This window comes from Camelus dromedarius, chromosome 19 (assembly GCF_036321535.1).
Source record: "Camelus dromedarius isolate mCamDro1 chromosome 19, mCamDro1.pat, whole genome shotgun sequence".
In the NCBI taxonomy this organism is placed as follows: Eukaryota; Metazoa; Chordata; class Mammalia; order Artiodactyla; family Camelidae; genus Camelus; species Camelus dromedarius.
In genome coordinates, this window is record NC_087454.1 from 19,157,495 (window position 1) to 19,175,126 (window position 17,632).

The following is a 17,632-nucleotide window of genomic DNA, read 5'->3' on the forward strand; positions in this document are numbered from 1 at the left end:
GCACTTTCTGTTAAGTATTTATTAATTTAAATTGATTGAATGCATGTGTATTTAACCTAGTAAAACAGAGATTTTAAAAATCTAAATGTCCTGGGAAACTAGTTAAATAAGTAGGATACATTCACGCCATAAAATACTGTGTAGCTGTATAAAATAACAAGGTTGTTCCTTAGGTATTGACATAGATTGTCTCCAAGATAAATTGTTGTTACCATTTATGTTAAAAAGGGAGGGAGGATGGATTTAGTCCTCACATGCAGGGACTTCCTCCTGGAGCGCCCTCTAGCGGCACATATGAAGAAGGATTCAGAGAAAACAAGTTGGCTGAAAGATTTTTAAAGTATGTCATTTTATCCATTTTGGATTTGGAAACAGAAGCAAATGAACAACCAAATAAACAAATACATAAGAATCCAGGTTTAAAGTTTTTTAAAAAAGAGCTATATTTTGTATTAATGTGGAATTATGCATTAATAAGTAAACAACACAAGAAGCAGAAAAGTGAATTAATACATATTTTTACATTATCTGGAAAAGCTTATGCATTTGGATAACTGTTTAGGTAAGCTCCCATTTATTGAGAGCTTAATATTTCACATATGGATAGTGTGTTAATTAACATACACATTATCATTTTTCCATTATGTCAACTTTGCATACATGACTATGTACTGGGCCTGTTACCAGACAGGGCAAGAGATATAGATTAAATGGAAATTACTGAGGAGCAAGAAACAACCTGAGAATATTTGCATTTGCTACACAAAGTTACTATAGAGCTTTTTTATTTTAATGGAGGTACAGGGGATTGAACCCAGGACCTCCTGTATCCTAAGCGTGCATTCTACCACTGAGCTTTTCCATGCCCCCTGCATAAAACTAAAGTAATATTTAAGAGTTGAAGGAAATGACCAGCCTGACCAACCACACAGGGTGGTCTGACCTCTTAGACACATCCACACCATGCTCCACGGCCAGCAAAACGCAAATGTTCCTACACTCGAATTTCTGTAAATGACAACACCACTGGCTTCATTTTTGCTGGTGGTCTCTGGTCCCTTCCCTTGTTTGCTTCATCTTTGCCCAGAGACCATGTCATCCAAGGGTAGGCTTGCCCCAGCTCCAGAAATCCACCCCTTTTCCAGAGATGTGAGGCAGTTGACAGCATGGAAGTGAGTGAGGCAAGCTCTTCAGAGTGAGTAGTGTAGTCACTGTGAGGACCAGTGCTGGGGCTAGGATGCCCGGCTTCAAATCCCAGCTCTGCCACCCCCTAGTGGTCTGGGCTTGGGCAGGTGACAATTTCTTTTGTGCCTCAATTTCCTCATCTGTCAAATCAGAATGATAATAATTTAATGTTTGATTCACTGTCAGAGGACTAAATGAGTTAATACATGCAAATCACTTAGAACAGTGGCACCTAGAAGCTTTTAATAAGGTGGGAAGCTTTTGGTTTTGGTTTGTTTGTTTCAAATGCTGTAATTTCTCCAAAGTGGCTTTGGTTGGCTAGCCCCTCCCAGTCTCCGCTCTCCCAACCCTCCACTCCATGTTCATCTCCCATCCAGCTGTTGACAACTGGATTAGTGCTAGACAATTTTGAGCACTCTACAACCCCAAACGCTGCCCAGGAAAGCATCTTGTGCATAGATCTCTTACCTGAACCTGAACTTGTATCACAGAGGAAGAACATCACAGGCTATTTTAGGTTCTGGAAGGAGAGACTCCCCACTGGAGAGGAAATCAGGCATGCACAGAGAGTCCTCTTCCCACCTAATTCATCCTCCAGACCTTGACTTTCACTCTTCAGAAGAGTCAGCCTGCTTGTGCCCAAACTCCGGCTGCCTTGCAGAGAAAAGTGAACACACAACTCCCAGACTCAGCTGACCAGAGTCCAGCCTTCTAGCCCCTTGTGCTCATCACAGACAAAAGCAGAAGATCTATGTCCCAGTCATGTTCCTAGCCCTTGAGCGGTGCCACCCAATATAATTTTTTTGATGATGGATATGGTCTGTATGTGTGCTGTTCAATGCAGTAACCACTAGCTTTGTGTGTTACCGAGCATTTGAAACATGGCTTCTGTGCAATCAAGGAACATAATTTTTAACTTTATTTAATTTGAATTTAAATGGTCACTTGTGACCAGTGATTGACCAGTATTGGACAACATGGCTTTAAATTGTCCATCCTCAAAATAAATAAATAAATAGTCTGTCCTGACTTTTTTTTTTCTTTTCTTTTTTTTTTTTTTTTGGATGCAACATCCTTATTTTACAACTGGCAAATAACTGTATTTCTATATTTTTCAAACTGGTGCTAGTACTAGTCTCATCCTTCAGTGATTAGCTGAGTCTGGGGAAAAGGATGATAAGGGAGAAGGTCATATTTCCATCCCAGATCTTACTCCCCCCAAGACACTGAGGAAACCAGAGAGTGATGCCCGCATCCTGGTGCTGGTCCATCCTCGGTGCCTGTGTTGACTGACAGTTGCTGACTGTGCGGATCTTCCTTTCTTCATGTTTGTCCCTCTGAGCACAGGTGACCATCAACTCCTGACATTCAATTCATGATTTTCCTAAATATATTCCTTGGGAGCGAGAAGCTAACTAAGCCCAAGCAACCCATCACACCTCTGAACACCAGAAGGGGCATTTGGACTTGCAGTGGGAGGTCAGACACCAAGAAGAATGACCTGGTGATGACAGTTATGAAACAGTTAGAAACAGGAAACCAAGTCTAAATGTTCCTTCTTTAAAAAAAAAATCCAACAAAGTTCCCTCTCCCTTGGCTAAAACTTAGAGAAGAGGGGCTGAAGGGTACAGATCACATGGGCAAGCCTCATCCTGAGGTCCAGTGAACGGTCCATCCCAGCAGGTCAGATCCTAGAAGCCCCTTCGAAGGCTGGGCCACCAGGAGGGAGCGGGGGAGGAAGGCGCAGTACCAGGCAGCCTCTGCTCCGCAGCTCTGAGGGGGTGGGGAAGGCAAGCCCTGGTCATCCCCTCCGTCTGTAGCCCTTTTGTGTAAGTGCCTGGCAAGGATGACTCGGGGCTGTTCCTGGGAGCACAGCTGCAGCTCTGTGGGGAGGAGGCAGGGCCCCTGGGCAGCACTGCCCTCCCCGATACTCCCCTGGGGCTTTTTCAGTGGTAGGGGACATGTGCCCTGAGGGCCTCTGCTTAGCCTGACCCTGATGCAGGGGCTCCCTGTCCCCACTGACAGCAGTGATGGCAAGTTTATTGAGCGCCTCTCTGCCCAGCTGCCTCCCATCCCTCCTCTTCCTCCTCCTCCAGCTATCTTCCAGCTCCGCAGGTAAGATTTATCTTTATTCCTGCCCTGGGAGTTCCTGAGAATAGAAAGACTAGTTCTCTGGGCTCACCTCCTTCAGCTCATCCTCAAATTGCTATACAAGTTGTCTTTCCGAAATGTAGATGTGCTGACAGGGTTCCCCTCAGACACCTTCAGGGTTTCCCTACAGCCTGCAGAAGGGACCCCAACTCCATCACAAGACCTTAACTGAAGGCTCTTCTTGAACTCTCTCTTACCTATCTTTCCAGCTTCGGTTTGTCACCTATCAAATGGGGACTATCATAATAACAGCCTCTGGGAGTTGCTGTCAGGGTTCAGTGAGATGAGGTCTATACTGTGCTTAGTCATGCCTGTCCCTTGGTAAATCTCCATAAATGTTTGTTTTGAGTCATAGTGTCTTGTCGTGTTTGGAGTTCTGTTCTGCACAATCGCGCACTAGTAAGTTTTTATAGAGGAGCTCTGCTGTCAAAAGACATATTTCCAACCTTAGGGAGCCACCTATCAGAGGAGGCCCAGGCCATGCACGCCCCTGGGAAATCGTTGCAGGTCTAGTGGAGAATCCAGCCTCATCTTCTAGTAGCTCCAAATCTGATGAGGAGATATCCCACAGAGGAAAAAAAGACTGGGAGTATGTACAGGGCAGGGTCTAGGAGCTGTACCAGGGCTGAAGATACAGAGGAAAAAAAGAAGGATAGAGAGCCACCTCTAGGGTGGAAGATCTCAGAGGAGAAGAATTTGGGACCAGGGAGCAAACCAAGAAAGAGGGCTGAGAAGTGATGGAGAGAGGGCTGCAGAGAAGTGACCAAAGCAAAACGTTTAATGGGAGAATAAGGGTCAATTTGGCCATATCTGAAGAGGGAGGCTATATTCCAAGGTGAGACCTAAAGGCTGGGATGACCACATGCTAGAATGTTCTATCCAGGGCACTCAAAATATCTCTATAACCAGAGACCTTTAAGAAAAAAATGAACTCTTCTCTGGCTGTAGAATGTTATTTAAAACATGCATTCAGGGGGCGGAAATAGCTCAGTGGTAGAGCACATGCTTAGCATACATGAGGTCCTGGGTTCAACCCCCAGCACCTCCATTAAAAAGGTAATTCAATAAATAAAACTAATTACCTCTCCACCCCACCCCTCAAAAAATCCTGTTAAAAATCAAGTGTCTTCTTCTTGCCCTGTTTTGATCAAGTGTCTTCTTTCCCTATTTGGAAGCAACCCTTCCCACGACATGCTTGTTTGTCAAGGTTCCCTCTGATGCCCAGTTTCTTTTCTTTGGCGTATTGGACAGGACAGTTCAGAGTAATCGGACCAGGGCATCCCATCCGAGCTCTGGTAGGGGATGAAGCGGAACTGCCTTGTCGCATATCTCCAGGAAAGAATGCTACAGGCATGGAGGTGGGGTGGTACCGGCCCCCCTTCTCCAGGGTGGTTCATCTCTACCGAAGTGGCAAGGACCAAGACGAAGAGCAGGCGCCTGAATACCGGGGCCGCACGGAGCTGCTGAAAGAGACCATTGGGGAGGGGAAGGTGACCCTCAGGATCCGAAAAGTCAGGTTCTCAGATGAGGGAGGTTTCACCTGCTTCTTCCGAGATCATTCTTACCAAGAGGAGGCAGCGATGGAATTGAAAGTGGAAGGTGAGTATTGCGAATATTAGTAGGTATGATCTGTTGAGTGGCCAAGACCTCCCTTTGAGACTTCAATCATCCTCTCCACTGAAATGAGATCCTTCAATCCAAACACCTCACTCCTGGAAATCCAAGCCATAGAGGTATGCACATCAGTATCTGGGAATTTATACACACACAATGTCCGCTGCATCATTATTCAGCATGGGAAGGAAACCGGAATCAGAGTCCATGCCCATGAGTTGGGAAGTGATTGAATAAACACTGTTATCCATACAGTGAATATCATGCAGCCATTAAAAGTTTGTTTTAGCACCATACCACCGGCTTGGAGGTATCCCAAAGATACTGTTGAGTGATAAAAGCAAGCTACAGAATGCAGAGAACAAAGACAAAAGCTTATGTTTTAAAGATCAGAGAAATATATAAAAAGATATCCCTAAGAAAGCTAATTCACCATGGGGGAAAGGAGGGAGGATGGGGTGTGATCTAAACAAAAAAGAACAAAGGCCATAATTTTATCCATATGATCATATGTATCCATTTATGTAAAAGTATGTATAATATGTACATTTGTGAGTACATACAGAGAATTTTTTAAAATTTTAAATAGGAAAAATTGTAAAGATAGGCAGCAAAATCCAAAGTAATCAATTCGTGATTATTTTGTGCTACTGGAGGGGAATATGAGTAATCTGAAAATTAATCAAAATATCCAAGTGGACTTTTCCCCTTCTTGTTTTGCTTTAGACTGTCTTTTTGTTTATTTGTTATTCAACAAAAAAGCCTTATTCCTAACGAGTCAAACTGATCAAATTCTAGTACAATGAATCCCTCAGTTGATGTATTTGTGATGTTTTATTAGACAAGGAATATTATTGAAGAACATATTCCTGTTCTTCTAAATACAGTCCAAGTGAAGTAAACAAGTAAAACAAATATCTGAATATAATCATAGAAAGAGATGTTACCTATGGGTTTTACCTCCACTGCTTTCTTTCTCTAGAATTTCGTTTTCAGTAAGTCTTGTGCTATGGATGACTTGGGCATTTTTTTTGTTTTTTGTTTTACCCTGGAAGGGTTAAGATTTGGACAAGGGGAAGTGGGTGGAGCCGGAGCTTTGAAAGTTAATTGCTATTTGGAGGGGGTGGATACAGCTCAGTGGTAGAGCGCATGCTTAGCATGCAGGAGGTCCTGGGTTCAATTCCTAGTACTTTCATTGAAAAGGAAGAAAGAAAAGAAAGTTAATTGCAAAACTAACTTAGTTGCAAAAACTCTTGGGAGGCCGGAACCTCAGGTCATTTTCCTTTCCCTCCACCTGACCTGTAGCTCAACATCAGACAATCGGTCACTTTAGTATCGCCAGGGCTCCAGTTGCAGTGCTGGGACCAGAAGATAGCATTGTATGCGGGATAACAAAGACCTATTTCTAGAGACAGATTTCAGGGACATGAAAATAGCTTTGTGTGTCACAGAATGTTCTCCACACAGCTGTTTTCTTTGGGGGATTATTTTTACCTGGCAAGATGTCTGATATTGAGGACCTCTCCAGTTTGCAGATTTTCCTCATTTCTGTTTAGCAACTTCCTACCTTAATAACTCCCTATCCCCACCATCAAACAAAGCAAAGCAAAACAAAACAAAACAAAACAAAACAAAACAAAACAAAACAAAACAAAACAAAACAAAACAAAAAAAGCCCAAAAAACAAAAAAACAAACCTGCCTCAGGGAGTTTTTCTCAAACTTGTCCAAGTTTTCCTTTGGGTTGGTTTCCACATTCCAACCTTCCTCCTGTCATAATCTCCATGCCTAAGAGTCTTTTTAAAAAAGTGTTTTAGGAGTAAACAATGGACCACCCACCTAGCCTGGGGATTCAGGAAGCTGAGGCAAATTTAGGGCTGAAATGCAGTAACTATATGATTGCCAAGTTTCAGGTGTAATTATCTCCTTTCTTTCTCTAAAGAGTTTCTAGTCTTTCTTTCCAACTTTCATATTTTTCTTGTCATTTTTGTGGTTTTATTCCTAGTTGCCTGTAATCCTTTCTTTGAACTCTTCATTATGAACCTTAAAACATATACAGAAGTAGAGAGATTATTATAATGAGCCTCCAGGTTTCCATCACCTGACTGCAACAGTTATGACCCAAGGACCGGCAACCTGTCTCATTTGACTCCACTCATTACCATCCTCCCCAACTGAAACATTCAGGCAAATCCTAGGCAGCATTATCGTTTCATTGCTAAATCCTCAAGAATGTAAGCCTGAAATAGAAAAACTCTAAAAACAAAACAAAACAAAACAAAACACCCCAAATACTATAATGACATCTTTAACAGACATTTACCAATACTCTGTGCTCACATTTTTCTGATTGTTTTATAAATGTATTTTTACAATTGGGTTTGCTTGAATCCGATCCAGACAAGATCCACAGGTTGGTTTTTGTCCTGTAGAGTTTCCGATGGTTTAGATTTTGCTGATTTCATTGCCATGCTGTTTGGACGGTGTTTCAAACCCTGGATTTCCTGTAAACTCATAGATTAGAATATGCATAGTCAGATTCAGGTTTGATTTATTTTGTCAAGCTTGCTTAGTGTAATTTCAAAATGTTGAACTTAAGTGGTATTTTGAGATTTCTGCACCAATTCTGATGTGATATGAAAATACTTGATTTTTAGGAATGACGAATTCTCAAGTTCTGTTCACATTGTTGTGGGGGGTTGCCTACAAACACAATTGAAAGCAACATTAAATTTCAGTTTAAAAGTTACTGAAAATAAATGTTTTTTTCCTGTTTAAGTTCACCGATGCCCTTGACTTCCTATACCTCCATCACTGTCTTAGTTCAGGCTCGTGTTTTTTATTTTCACTATGACCATGGCCTCTTAAATGACCTCCCTCCCCCGCTCCCCAGTCCTGCAGTTGATAAATCAGATCTTGTTACTCCTCAGCATGGAGTCCTTCAAGGTACCCCCTGGCCTGGAGGATCAGATCTAAGTCCCTTCTGTGGGTCTTAAAACTCTCCAGGACCAGCCCAATATAGAGGCTAGACTCCTATTATTCTAAGCCACTGGACTTTCCTGGAAACAACCACTTTTCCTTTAACTAAGCTCAATCAGGTGACAGGTGACTTAAGATGTCGGCTCTAAGTCTTCATCTTTGAATCTTGGTGATATTGTTCCTTTCTTCAACATGACTTAACGGAGCCTCAAGCATGGGGCTGGGAGTCGAGGGTACAGCGCTGGGCCATGCCGGTTCTGCCTTTCAGATCCCTTCTACTGGATCAACCCTGGAGTGCTGGTTCTCATCGCGGTTCTGCCTGTGCTCCTCCTGCAGATCACTGTGGGCCTTGTCTTCCTCTGCCTGCAGCGCAGACTGAGAGGTATGGACTGGAGGCAGGGTGGCACCCTCCCCCGAAGTGACCTGGCCTCTTGGAGCGTGGTCAGTTAATGTTTACTCTTGAGTGACTTCTGGGTTCAGAACTCACTCTGTAATTATAAGTTTTACATCTTACCAAATGTAAATATCACTTAGATAACAGGACCCCATTTTACAGAAGAGGCAACTGAGGCCTGGCATGATTCAGAGACTTACTCAAGCTGACTCAGCTTATAAGTGGCAGAGCTCAGGTCTAATCTTCCATCTTCTGGGCCCTGTACCAGCCCTAGCAGCTCAAGCACCTGGGGGAGTGTGAGCTTCAGAATCGGGCAGGACCGTGCTATTAGGAGGTTTAAATAAAGATCCTGTGAGTAAAAGTCCCTACCATGGAGTAGGTGTTTGAAAGTTGTTTCCTCTTGCTTTTCCATTCAACACAGAGGACTCAGGTTCAGCGGTCTAAGGAGCTCTCTTGTGCCCAGAGCTTCCATTCGGAGACTTCTCCCCCAACCAAGTGCTCTCAAAGCCAAAGCCAGCAGGACCTTCAATCCCCCACCCCCATTCCTAAGAGGGTAAAGCAGCCAGGAGGGCTTGGAGTATGTCAGGGGGGATGTTGGTGGGATCTTCTCCCCTTGACCTCATCCCAGATACTGTTACCTCTTCTCCCAAATGAGAAAGGTCTTCAGCCCACTTGGCTGAGCAGAAAGAACCTGACTGGTGGGGTTAGGCAGCCTGGGTTAGAAGCCAGCTCAGACAGTGACTTGAACTCTCCAAGCGTCCATTGCCTTGTCTAGTGGAGACGACAGCCTCCCTCCTACATCATAAGGGTGGATTAAAGGGGCGAGTCTTATGGAAAGTCCCTAGTACTGAGCCAGCCACCAAGTAGCTGCTCAACAAAACATTTAGTTCCTTCCTCATTCAGGTGGGAAGTGGCTTTAGATTTACAAAGTGACAACTCAGCAGGGGGTGGAGTGGCTTTGTGAACTGTGCCACCAAGAAGCGGAGCAGAGAGCTGTGGGGGCGGTAATAAAACTTTAGGTTGATTTGGGGTATTGGTGGACAGTGTCTACCAGGGTTCTCAGCTCTCTTTACCGCAATATGGAACCCAGACAATAGTCAGGGAAAGAGCTGAACTCTTGGTTTCAAACTCAGTGCCCTTCTCACCCTCCTAAGGACGCTCCCAGGCAGCTGAGAAACAGCCCATAGGAAGGCCCAGGGCGCTGGGTGTGGAGGCGCCCCATCTAGTGCCTGAGCTGGAACTAAAAGTGTCACCTTTTTCTCTTTTAGGAAAACTTCGAGCAGAAATAGGTGAGTTCTGGGCACTGTCCCTCCCCAGCCCTCCTTCCTGGTCTTTTGGCATAACTGAAATGGTCATTTTCTCAGACCACCTCTGCCTCTGTCCCAATACTCTGTGCGACCTTCAGGCGGGAGCTTCACAATTGAAAACTCCTATAACCAGCGGAGAATTGTAGAAAAGTCTCGTTCCTCTTCCCTGCCCTTCAGCCAGGGTAGAGTGAAATCCTACAGTCTCCTTTCCTCCATCATGCCTCACAACTAGAAGCAACTGTAAGCGATTAAATAACAAAGGATCAGAGGAGACAGGATCATTTTGAGCGCCCCACTAAGTCCCTTCCATCTGTTCTTCTTTCAGAGAATCTCCACCGGACTTTTGGTAAGTCTTGGGGTACCCAGCTCCCCCAGGTCAGCTTGGCGTTTCACTGGTTCCTGTCACCTGGGGAGATAAGACCCCTGGCTCCTGGGTGGTTTCCTCCCTCTCTTGTTCTTTCTTTGAATGTCATCATTTGCGTCTAGGATTGGTTAAATAGCAAATACACTATAAATTACACTATAACTAACAGCTTCCCAAATGTTAACTCATTCTGTAGGAATTACAAGTTCTTTATGTGCCTTATTTCTTTTTTCAGGAATTACAAAGGGGAGATAAACAGATTCTTTGCACATACAATTGATGCTTAGTTGAGGAGGTGATCGATATACACAAATTAACAGGAGAACAAAGTACATATATATCATCAAAGAAACTCACACGGAGGAATGAGCTTTCTTGAGTACAGAATGAGGAGCTGTAACTACACATGACTACTCAGGGAAGGTTCTTGGGGAGGGTGAAGACACCAAACCCCACTAGAATGTTGGCCCAAGGATATGGAGTCTGTCCTTTTTGCTCACTGCAGAGCGTCCAGTGCCTAAGGGCAATGCCCACAACAGAAGGGCACCCAAATATCTGTTGCATGGATGTTGCAGAAATTATAAGGTGGTCCCTGCTTGGAGAAGCCTTCCTGAACAGCCTCTCCTCCTGACTCTAGGTACCCCTGAGACCTAGCACAGGAGAGCTCCACCCTGGCATTTAATCGGGAGTGCAGAAGGCACAACACACTCAGTCTGCAACTCAAAGAGGGAGGAATAGGATCTCTGCTTTGTAGGATTTGAATAACAAAAGGTCTTCACTCTTTTTGTATGGGATGTACCTCGTGGACCCCTCCCTTCCCAGGATGTTTTGAAATGTACACATAAAATATAACATGCAGAATTACGAAGAAAACCATTGCATTGAAATATAAACAAATTTGTGACAAATGTCCCTTTAAATAACAAAAATACATTAATAATGTAGCAGCAGGTCTAGTAACTTGCCATTTCAAAATATTGATAAACAGTATTTTGAGACTTCTGCAACAACTCTGATAAGAATATGGTTTCCATTGATGATAAAGTCAAAAGGACTGCTGATAACTGATTACCTACATTTTTAGTGGAAGAAAATGCTAAATTCAGTTCAAAGTTAGCAAAAATTAAAACGTAGTGCTTTTCTCATCCAAGTTCATGGACTCCCTGGATTCTACCCAGACTCCTTTGGTGTTCTTGGAACCCAGGTTAAGAAACCCAATAGTAAATGGGGGAGGTGGGGTGGAGGTGGGACAGAAGGAGGAACACGTGTTAATCTTACTTGTTCTGTGGCAAACGCTTCAGATCCCCACTTTCTGAGGGTGCCCTGCTGGAAGATAACCCTGTTTGTAATCGTGCCCGTTCTCGGACCCGTGGTCGCCTTGATCATCTGCTACAACTGGCTACATCGCAGACTAGCAGGTGCAGTGGTGGGGCAGCAAATAGGACCAACAGAGCAGTAGGGGACCAAGCCAGCCCTGGAGGGGAAACAAAAAGGGTGCATGGACGCAGGGCCCAAGAGTCGGAGCTGGGACTTCCTTTCTGCTCTGTGCCCATGGCCAATCCCCGGCTCCCCAGAGAATCCATGAGGACCATTTTCTGAGATCTGAGGGGTCTCTTAGTGGAAAGGGGGTAGGAGGTGCCCAACTGTGAATTCCACAGGGCGGATGTGGGGAGGGAGCTGGTCATCTTCCCCCCATCACCTATTTCTCTTTGATTCCAGGGCAATTTCTTGAAGAGCTAAGTAAGTCTTCTTCTTTTTCTTACGAGAACAAAAAACCAGGAAAGCAGCCAGGGGAAGGGGGGTTACTGAGGGATCAAAATCCCAGAGGAAAGGAGGGGTGGGCAAGCATGGGTGGAGGGAGGGAGGACTCCTCCTGGGAGGTGGAAGCTGGGGGCACGCCCACCTACTGCCTGATTTGCCCACCTCCATGCCCCTCTCCTGGAATCACACTCCAGCTGGCCTCCTCTCCCGTTCCTACAGCAGCTGCCCTGTGCCTTACCTCTGAGACCAATCACTGAGGCAGGCACAGAGATCAGATGACTTCACGGGGCTTTTATTCTACCTGGTTTAATGGTTTCATCATAGAAACTACCAACAGACTTTTCAAGTTATTTTCTCCTCCTTCTAGGAAACCCCTTCTGAATAATTTTGCATCTCGGCAGGGGTGGAGAAGAGCCTGGTTGCTCCAAGAATTGATCCTAGGGGATGTCACATTCGTCAAGTTGCACACTCATTGGCCTCTTCGCTATGGGGACATTCCAACCTGCACTTCTGGGAATGCTCTGGATTCCAAGTCGGATCAATTTCTTCTGTCATCTACCTTGTCTCTCCCTTTCCCCAGATTGTTACCCACATCTTTCTGCTCCTGTCTCCCATCTGGAACCCCTCTCTGGCCACAGCCAGGCTGGTGATTTTCTCTCCTTTAGAGGACACCTGTGCTGGGGAGTAACACAAAAGAGGGTCTCTGCCACAAACTGGAGACCAGGGACCTCCTTGCTGCAAATTCCAGCATGCCAACTTTGCAAATGGCGGTTGTTTCTTCCAAGATCTCAGCCCTGAGGGGCGGAGCTGAGAGGTGTGCAGGGTTGAAGGGAAGGCGCAGGAAAAGTCCAAAACATCCGAGAGCCAAGTGACTCCTGCAGAGTGAGGACATGGGGAGCCCTAACCAAAACCAGGAGAAGGGGGGAACCCACAGAAGGCTGGCCAGAGCTCCATCTTGCCCGGCAGCCTTCCAAGGAGCCAGGGGAGCCAGGGATGGGAACTGGGCAACGTGCCTGCATTCAACTCTTTCTACAACCACATCTAGTCCAGACGGGTCCCTCAGACTCTCCCCCCACCTCATCCTTATTCTCCCATCTTCATACCTATTGGAGTGTTCACTGTTTTATTCAACAATTACTACTTGATGGTCTATCAGACACAAAAGAAACAAGCTAGGTGCTAATTAATAACAATACAAGTTTCCATGTGCCACTCCTTGTCCCTTTTCCTTTCTAGATTTCCTTCATTACCCCCTTACCTGGGTTCCTCTACCCCCAGTCTCCTTACCCTGGAGGTTAGTCTTCAGGAAAACCAAACAGAGAAAGACCTGGACAGAAAGGTCATTTATTTCTGTTCCAAGACCTTTAGTTGCTTTCTTTCCTCTGCCTCCCTTCTCCCCTCCCCTCCTTCCCTCTTCCAGGGGTATGGATCCAGAAAAAAATCCATTTCCTTCCCTGCTGTAGGGGGTGTATCATGAAAGAAGCCAAGCCACTGACCCAGGAGTGCCCAGCATTGATGCGGACTCCCCAGCCACAGCCCCTTGGCTTTGTAGCCCCCCCAGTGGCCCAAAAGGTCCTCCTTCTCCCCAAAGCAGACGTCGCAGATAGGGCAGCGGTAGACCTTCTGCTTCCAGTGAGTCTGCTGGTGCCTGACCAGCCCCGAGAATAAAGTGAAGGACTTGCCACAGTGGAAGCAGCAGTTGGACTGCTCTGTGAGGTGGGCCTTCTGGGGGCCAGGGAGACAGGCTCTCTTGCTGAAAGTCAAGGGACAGTGAGAGCCAGATACCTTGAATCTTGAAGGCTTTTCTGGGTGAGAGTTGGTCTTGGAATCCAGGAAGGTGGCTCTAGTATTGGTCGCCTGGGTCCCGATCACAGGCTCTGGGGTTGTAAAGACGGGGGCCTGAGTTTTCATAGTGATCACTCGGTTCTTGGCTACAGGTGCCTGGTTCTTATCTATAGATGGCTGGGCCCCAGCCTCAGGACCCTTGGTTTTAAATGCAGGTCCTTGGGTCCTGGCCACTGGTGCCTGGTTCCCAGCTGTGAGTCCCTGGAATCCAGCTGCGCTATCTGGAATCCTCACAATATGCTTCTGGTTTCCAGTCCTCTGCTCCTGGCCTTGGTGTGTCTTCTGGTGGCGTTTGAGCTCGGATTGGTCCCGGAAGCACTTCCCACAGAAGGGGCACGAGTGGGGCCGGTAACCCAGATGGACGCGGCGGTGACGACTCAGTCCAGAAGCGTCACAATAGGTCTTGTCGCAGAGCGAGCAGCGGAAGGGCCTCTCCCCCAGGTGCATGCGCCGGTGGTAGCTGAGGGCCTTGGGGTTCCGGAATGACTTCCCACACTGGCCGCAGGTGATGTTATGCCGCTTGGGACTGTGAACAAACTGGTGGCTGTGGAGGCCGGAGCGCTTGCTGAAACACCTGCCACAGATGTGGCAGGAAAAGGGTGGCCCCGCCCAGGATGCGGGCAACACTGACGTCCTGTCCAGGGACCCAGCTGGAGTGGAGGAGGGGCTCACCCCTCTGCCAGCAAGAGGGACCTTCTTGTCATCACTAGTCCCCTGATCTCTCTCACTTTGACTCTGTTCTTCAAGTTTCTCCTTCTTGCCTCCTGGGGGGAACAAGGAAGAATAACAAGCTCTCCATTCAGTTCAGTTTACTTCCCCCACTCTTGCCCTCCTTCTCCTGCCCAACATTCACTCTCACTCTTAGACCTCAGAGGCCAGAGATAAGAAAAAAACTTCAGGGTTTTCGAAATAAAAGCAAATAAAAATTTAACTGGAATCTTCCAACAATATCAGAGATCAAAATTTTAACCTATAACCACATTTCTTGAAATCTGTTTCCTGTTGTTTTTCAATATTGTTCATACTCCCACCAGCACTCCACAGACACCCACAGGTGACCTTGTAAATTGGGACACATGAGTGAAAGGAGATGGCATTAATAATCAAGCAACTGTGTGAAGCATAAACCAGGGCTGTTCTGGCAAACCAGGAGGTGTGGTCAGCTCAGACTTAAATTTCTTTCAAGTCCTTATTCAACTCTCAGAAGCAAGTCTCCACTAATCCAACTCAACATCAAGCTCACCTCCCTTCCCTTTCTTTTCTCTTAGGAAGGATTTTTTTCATCACAGGGGTATCACTGACATAAGCAGCCCACATGTAGTCTATTCACTTGTCCCTAGAAACTGAAGCTATTCACTTGTCCCAAATGGCTTCCATACTCATCTTCTTGAAGCCAAGGGACTTGCACGGATGATCTCAAGGTTCCTCCCAGCTCCAAGTCTGACCAGGCTGGGAGGATGCAGGCTAGGAGTGGAGATGCAGAGCCCTGGTCCTCTTAGCCAGCTTTCCATCCTCCCAAGGCACGTCTCGGGCCCTTTTCACCCTCCTCTCTCCTCTGCAGTTCTTACCTGAATGAAGACCTCCATTTGAGGGACAGAGATCTGCTCTCCACTGTTTCTCTTCTTGTTCAAGCTTGGTGATCAGATCTGGATTAGACAGAAAGATTCTGGCTGGAGAGGGGGAAGGAGAGGAAGAGTTGAGGTCCCCCCCAGGCTCCGCCCCTTCACACCTGATGGGGACAACAGGCTACCTTCTTCTGTACCCTTGGTTTAAGAACCATAATCTGGGACACTCAGGTACAGGGAGGGGACACTCAAAAGGCCAGCTCCTAAAAAGTGCCTGGTATGTAATAGGAGTGACTCAGTAAGTATTGGTTGGATGAATAGGCAAATTTGCAAACTTTGAGAACACTGTCATCATGTTGCAAGTGTTATCTTTGCCTTCATGCAAGCTTTCATTTCTTCTCCTTGTACCCTGAGCCTAGTGACCCAGATCTGTTACACCTGAAGGTATGGAACCAAGAGTCAGTAAAGCTAATTATGAACTCATCTACTGGCCCAGGGGAACCAGGTGTCCCAGAGTCCTGGACAGGGGGCTGGTGAGGGAACCCCAGCCTCTTACCCACAGACACCAGGTTTCTGAAGGTCTCTGACATAACGTCCTGGTAGAGGACCCTCTGACTGGCATTTAGACATTCCCACTCTTCCTGAGTGAAATTCACTGCCACATCCTCAAAGGAGACTGGCTTCTGGAAGAACAGGAGAGATTCAGGAAGTCTGTATGCATACAGACAGACATTCAGTCTCAAGGTTCAGAAAACTTAGAGAAAAGGGAAACTATGGAAGGAGGGGAGAAATATGAATAGACAGCAACTTCAGTGCGCAGACAGAGAAGGAAGGATGGAGAGGAGGGAAGAAAAATGTTGGGGGAGGAAGGAGGGGTATATAATGAATAGAAATAGAAAGGAAACAAATGAAAAAGGCTGCCACTCTGATGAACTTCAGCAAGTACTCCATGAAGGATGCCAAGGGAGACTGAGAAGAGCCTTGAGCCTCTTTTCCTGGGTGTTGTTCAGCTTGGAATAGTCTGAGATTCCATCTGGTCTATAGACAGGAAAATGGGTGAAAGGGCTCCCAGGGTCCAGGACTGGTCCCTCCTTCTCTAGCTTGGTCTCACCTTCACCCACATCTTCCACCAGCACTCTGTCTTCACGGCTTCCTGCAGAGCCTCTTCGTCCACCCCAGAGAGCAGCTTCTGTACAGGTTCGATTGTCTTCGGCTGGTCAAACACCTTCTCCTTCATACTGTCTTTGTCTAGCTCTATCCACTCCTGGCCTGGCCCCCAAGGCTGACTAGACTCCTTCCTGGAGCCATCTACCTCCCCACAACTGAGTAGACAGAGAGATTCTGCAAAGGTCCCAGAGTTTGACATGGATTCCCGTGGCAAATGTATCTGCTCCAGGGGGCAGTCTTCCTTTTAGGTTCTGTCGTCCAAATTCTTTTCTTTCATAGCCAAGAACACCTTTGGTCCCCTCCAAGCCTAGGCTATAGAGTTCAGGGACCCGGTCACCATTGTTCGGTAACTCCAGATTAGGGCTCAGAAGATGTCTGCCTTCTGGTTCACCCTGCTTCCAGCCATCGGCTGGTGCCACCTCTAGGAACCTGAGATCAGAGAGAAACAAAACATATCAGCAAGAGGGGGAATGAGGAACAACAGCTTCCTTATTTGGTCCAGGGCCACCAAGAGTCACTGACCCCCTGCTTTGTACCTAAAACCTCTCAGCACTGGCCCATGGGATAGCAACTACTGACCCCTTTTTAAGGAACCTCAAGTACAGAGGTGCTAGGTAACGTGATCAAGGATACCCTTCGTCCACAGCAGAGTTAGTGTTCAAAGCCTCGACTCTGTATTGCTGAGGACATGATTTTTGCTGTCCCAAAGCCCTCTCTAGAGCAATAGTACGGTATTCTGGAAAGAAAGCACATGCCTGAGGTAACCAGCCCTGGATCTGTCACAAACCACCTTGCGCAAGTTTCTTCATTCTGGTTTCACTGGAAAATGAGATTAAAGGAGATCTCTAAGATCCCATCTAGGCCCCCAAAATATACGGTTATGTGGATTTTTAACAGGTACAGATTCTTGTAAAGAATGATATCGATGACAACTCAACAGCAAACACTTATTCAGGGCTCGCAGGGCCCTCGAGGGAAGTTCCTGCTCAGAGGCAGACATGGCTGAACTCCCACCTCCTCCTGAGATGGAAGGAATAGAATAAAGATATTAAAACCTGTTGACTTTCTTCCTTTCACTTTTTTGGATGGTGGTAGAATTGAAAACACCAGCAAGGAAAAGGGCATTTAACAATGGAATGGAGTTAATGGGATGGCTAAAAAGAAGGCAGATGCAAGAGAAAGATGCATTCCTGGGAGGTGAAGCTAGCTTCCGCCCCGCCCCTCCCTCCCTCCCTCTCCTTCAAGACCATCCACAGTCATTCCAAATGAGGTGTGCAGGTCTGGGTGGTTCTACTCTCCAG

At 46.3% G+C, this 17,632-nt stretch overlaps 2 protein-coding genes across 5 annotated transcripts; one reads left to right on the forward strand and one right to left on the reverse strand.

The window, feature by feature from the left end:
- Nucleotides 1–3,067: 3,067 nt before the first annotated feature.
- On the forward strand, nucleotides 3,068–14,536 carry MOG (myelin oligodendrocyte glycoprotein). Of its 4 annotated transcripts, XR_010376827.1 has the most exons (9): nucleotides 3,068–3,300; nucleotides 4,588–4,935; nucleotides 8,197–8,310; nucleotides 9,591–9,611; nucleotides 9,955–9,975; nucleotides 11,295–11,411; nucleotides 11,713–11,733; nucleotides 12,156–13,470; nucleotides 13,854–14,536. XR_010376827.1 is itself a non-coding variant. In XM_010994246.3 (8 exons), exons 1-8 carry the CDS (start codon nucleotides 3,216–3,218, stop codon nucleotides 12,440–12,442), a joined length of 1,014 nt encoding a protein of 337 aa, XP_010992548.3. In that variant the 5' UTR covers nucleotides 3,068–3,215; the 3' UTR covers nucleotides 12,443–14,536. The 4 variants fall into 4 exon arrangements, 3 of the variants coding, with proteins under 3 accessions (XP_010992548.3, XP_031290936.1, XP_031290937.1); XM_010994246.3 differs by having other exon boundaries at nucleotides 12,156–14,536; XM_031435077.2 differs by lacking the exon at nucleotides 13,854–14,536 and having other exon boundaries at nucleotides 3,069–3,300; nucleotides 12,122–12,271.
- ZFP57 (ZFP57 zinc finger protein) lies at nucleotides 12,892–17,001 on the reverse strand. Its single transcript, XM_064476623.1, is given in 6 exon segments — nucleotides 12,892–12,903; nucleotides 13,013–13,191; nucleotides 13,194–14,363; nucleotides 15,168–15,245; nucleotides 15,721–15,847; nucleotides 16,276–17,001. Coding segments are annotated over 6 exon segments (1,962 nt in total). The 5' UTR covers nucleotides 16,672–17,001.
- Between the last annotated feature and the right edge of the window lie 631 nt (nucleotides 17,002–17,632).

Excerpts from the sequence above, each read along its gene's own strand:
- MOG (XM_010994246.3), top strand. The coding sequence starts at position 3,216 with ATGGCAAGTTTATTGAGCGCCTCTCTGCCCAGCTGCCTCCCATCCCTC. Across the intron at positions 4,936-8,196 it reads GATGGAATTGAAAGTGGAAG|ATCCCTTCTACTGGATCAAC; the intron begins GTGAGTATTGCG and ends TCTGCCTTTCAG. Across the intron at positions 9,612-9,954 it reads AAAACTTCGAGCAGAAATAG|AGAATCTCCACCGGACTTTT; the intron begins GTGAGTTCTGGG and ends TTCTTCTTTCAG.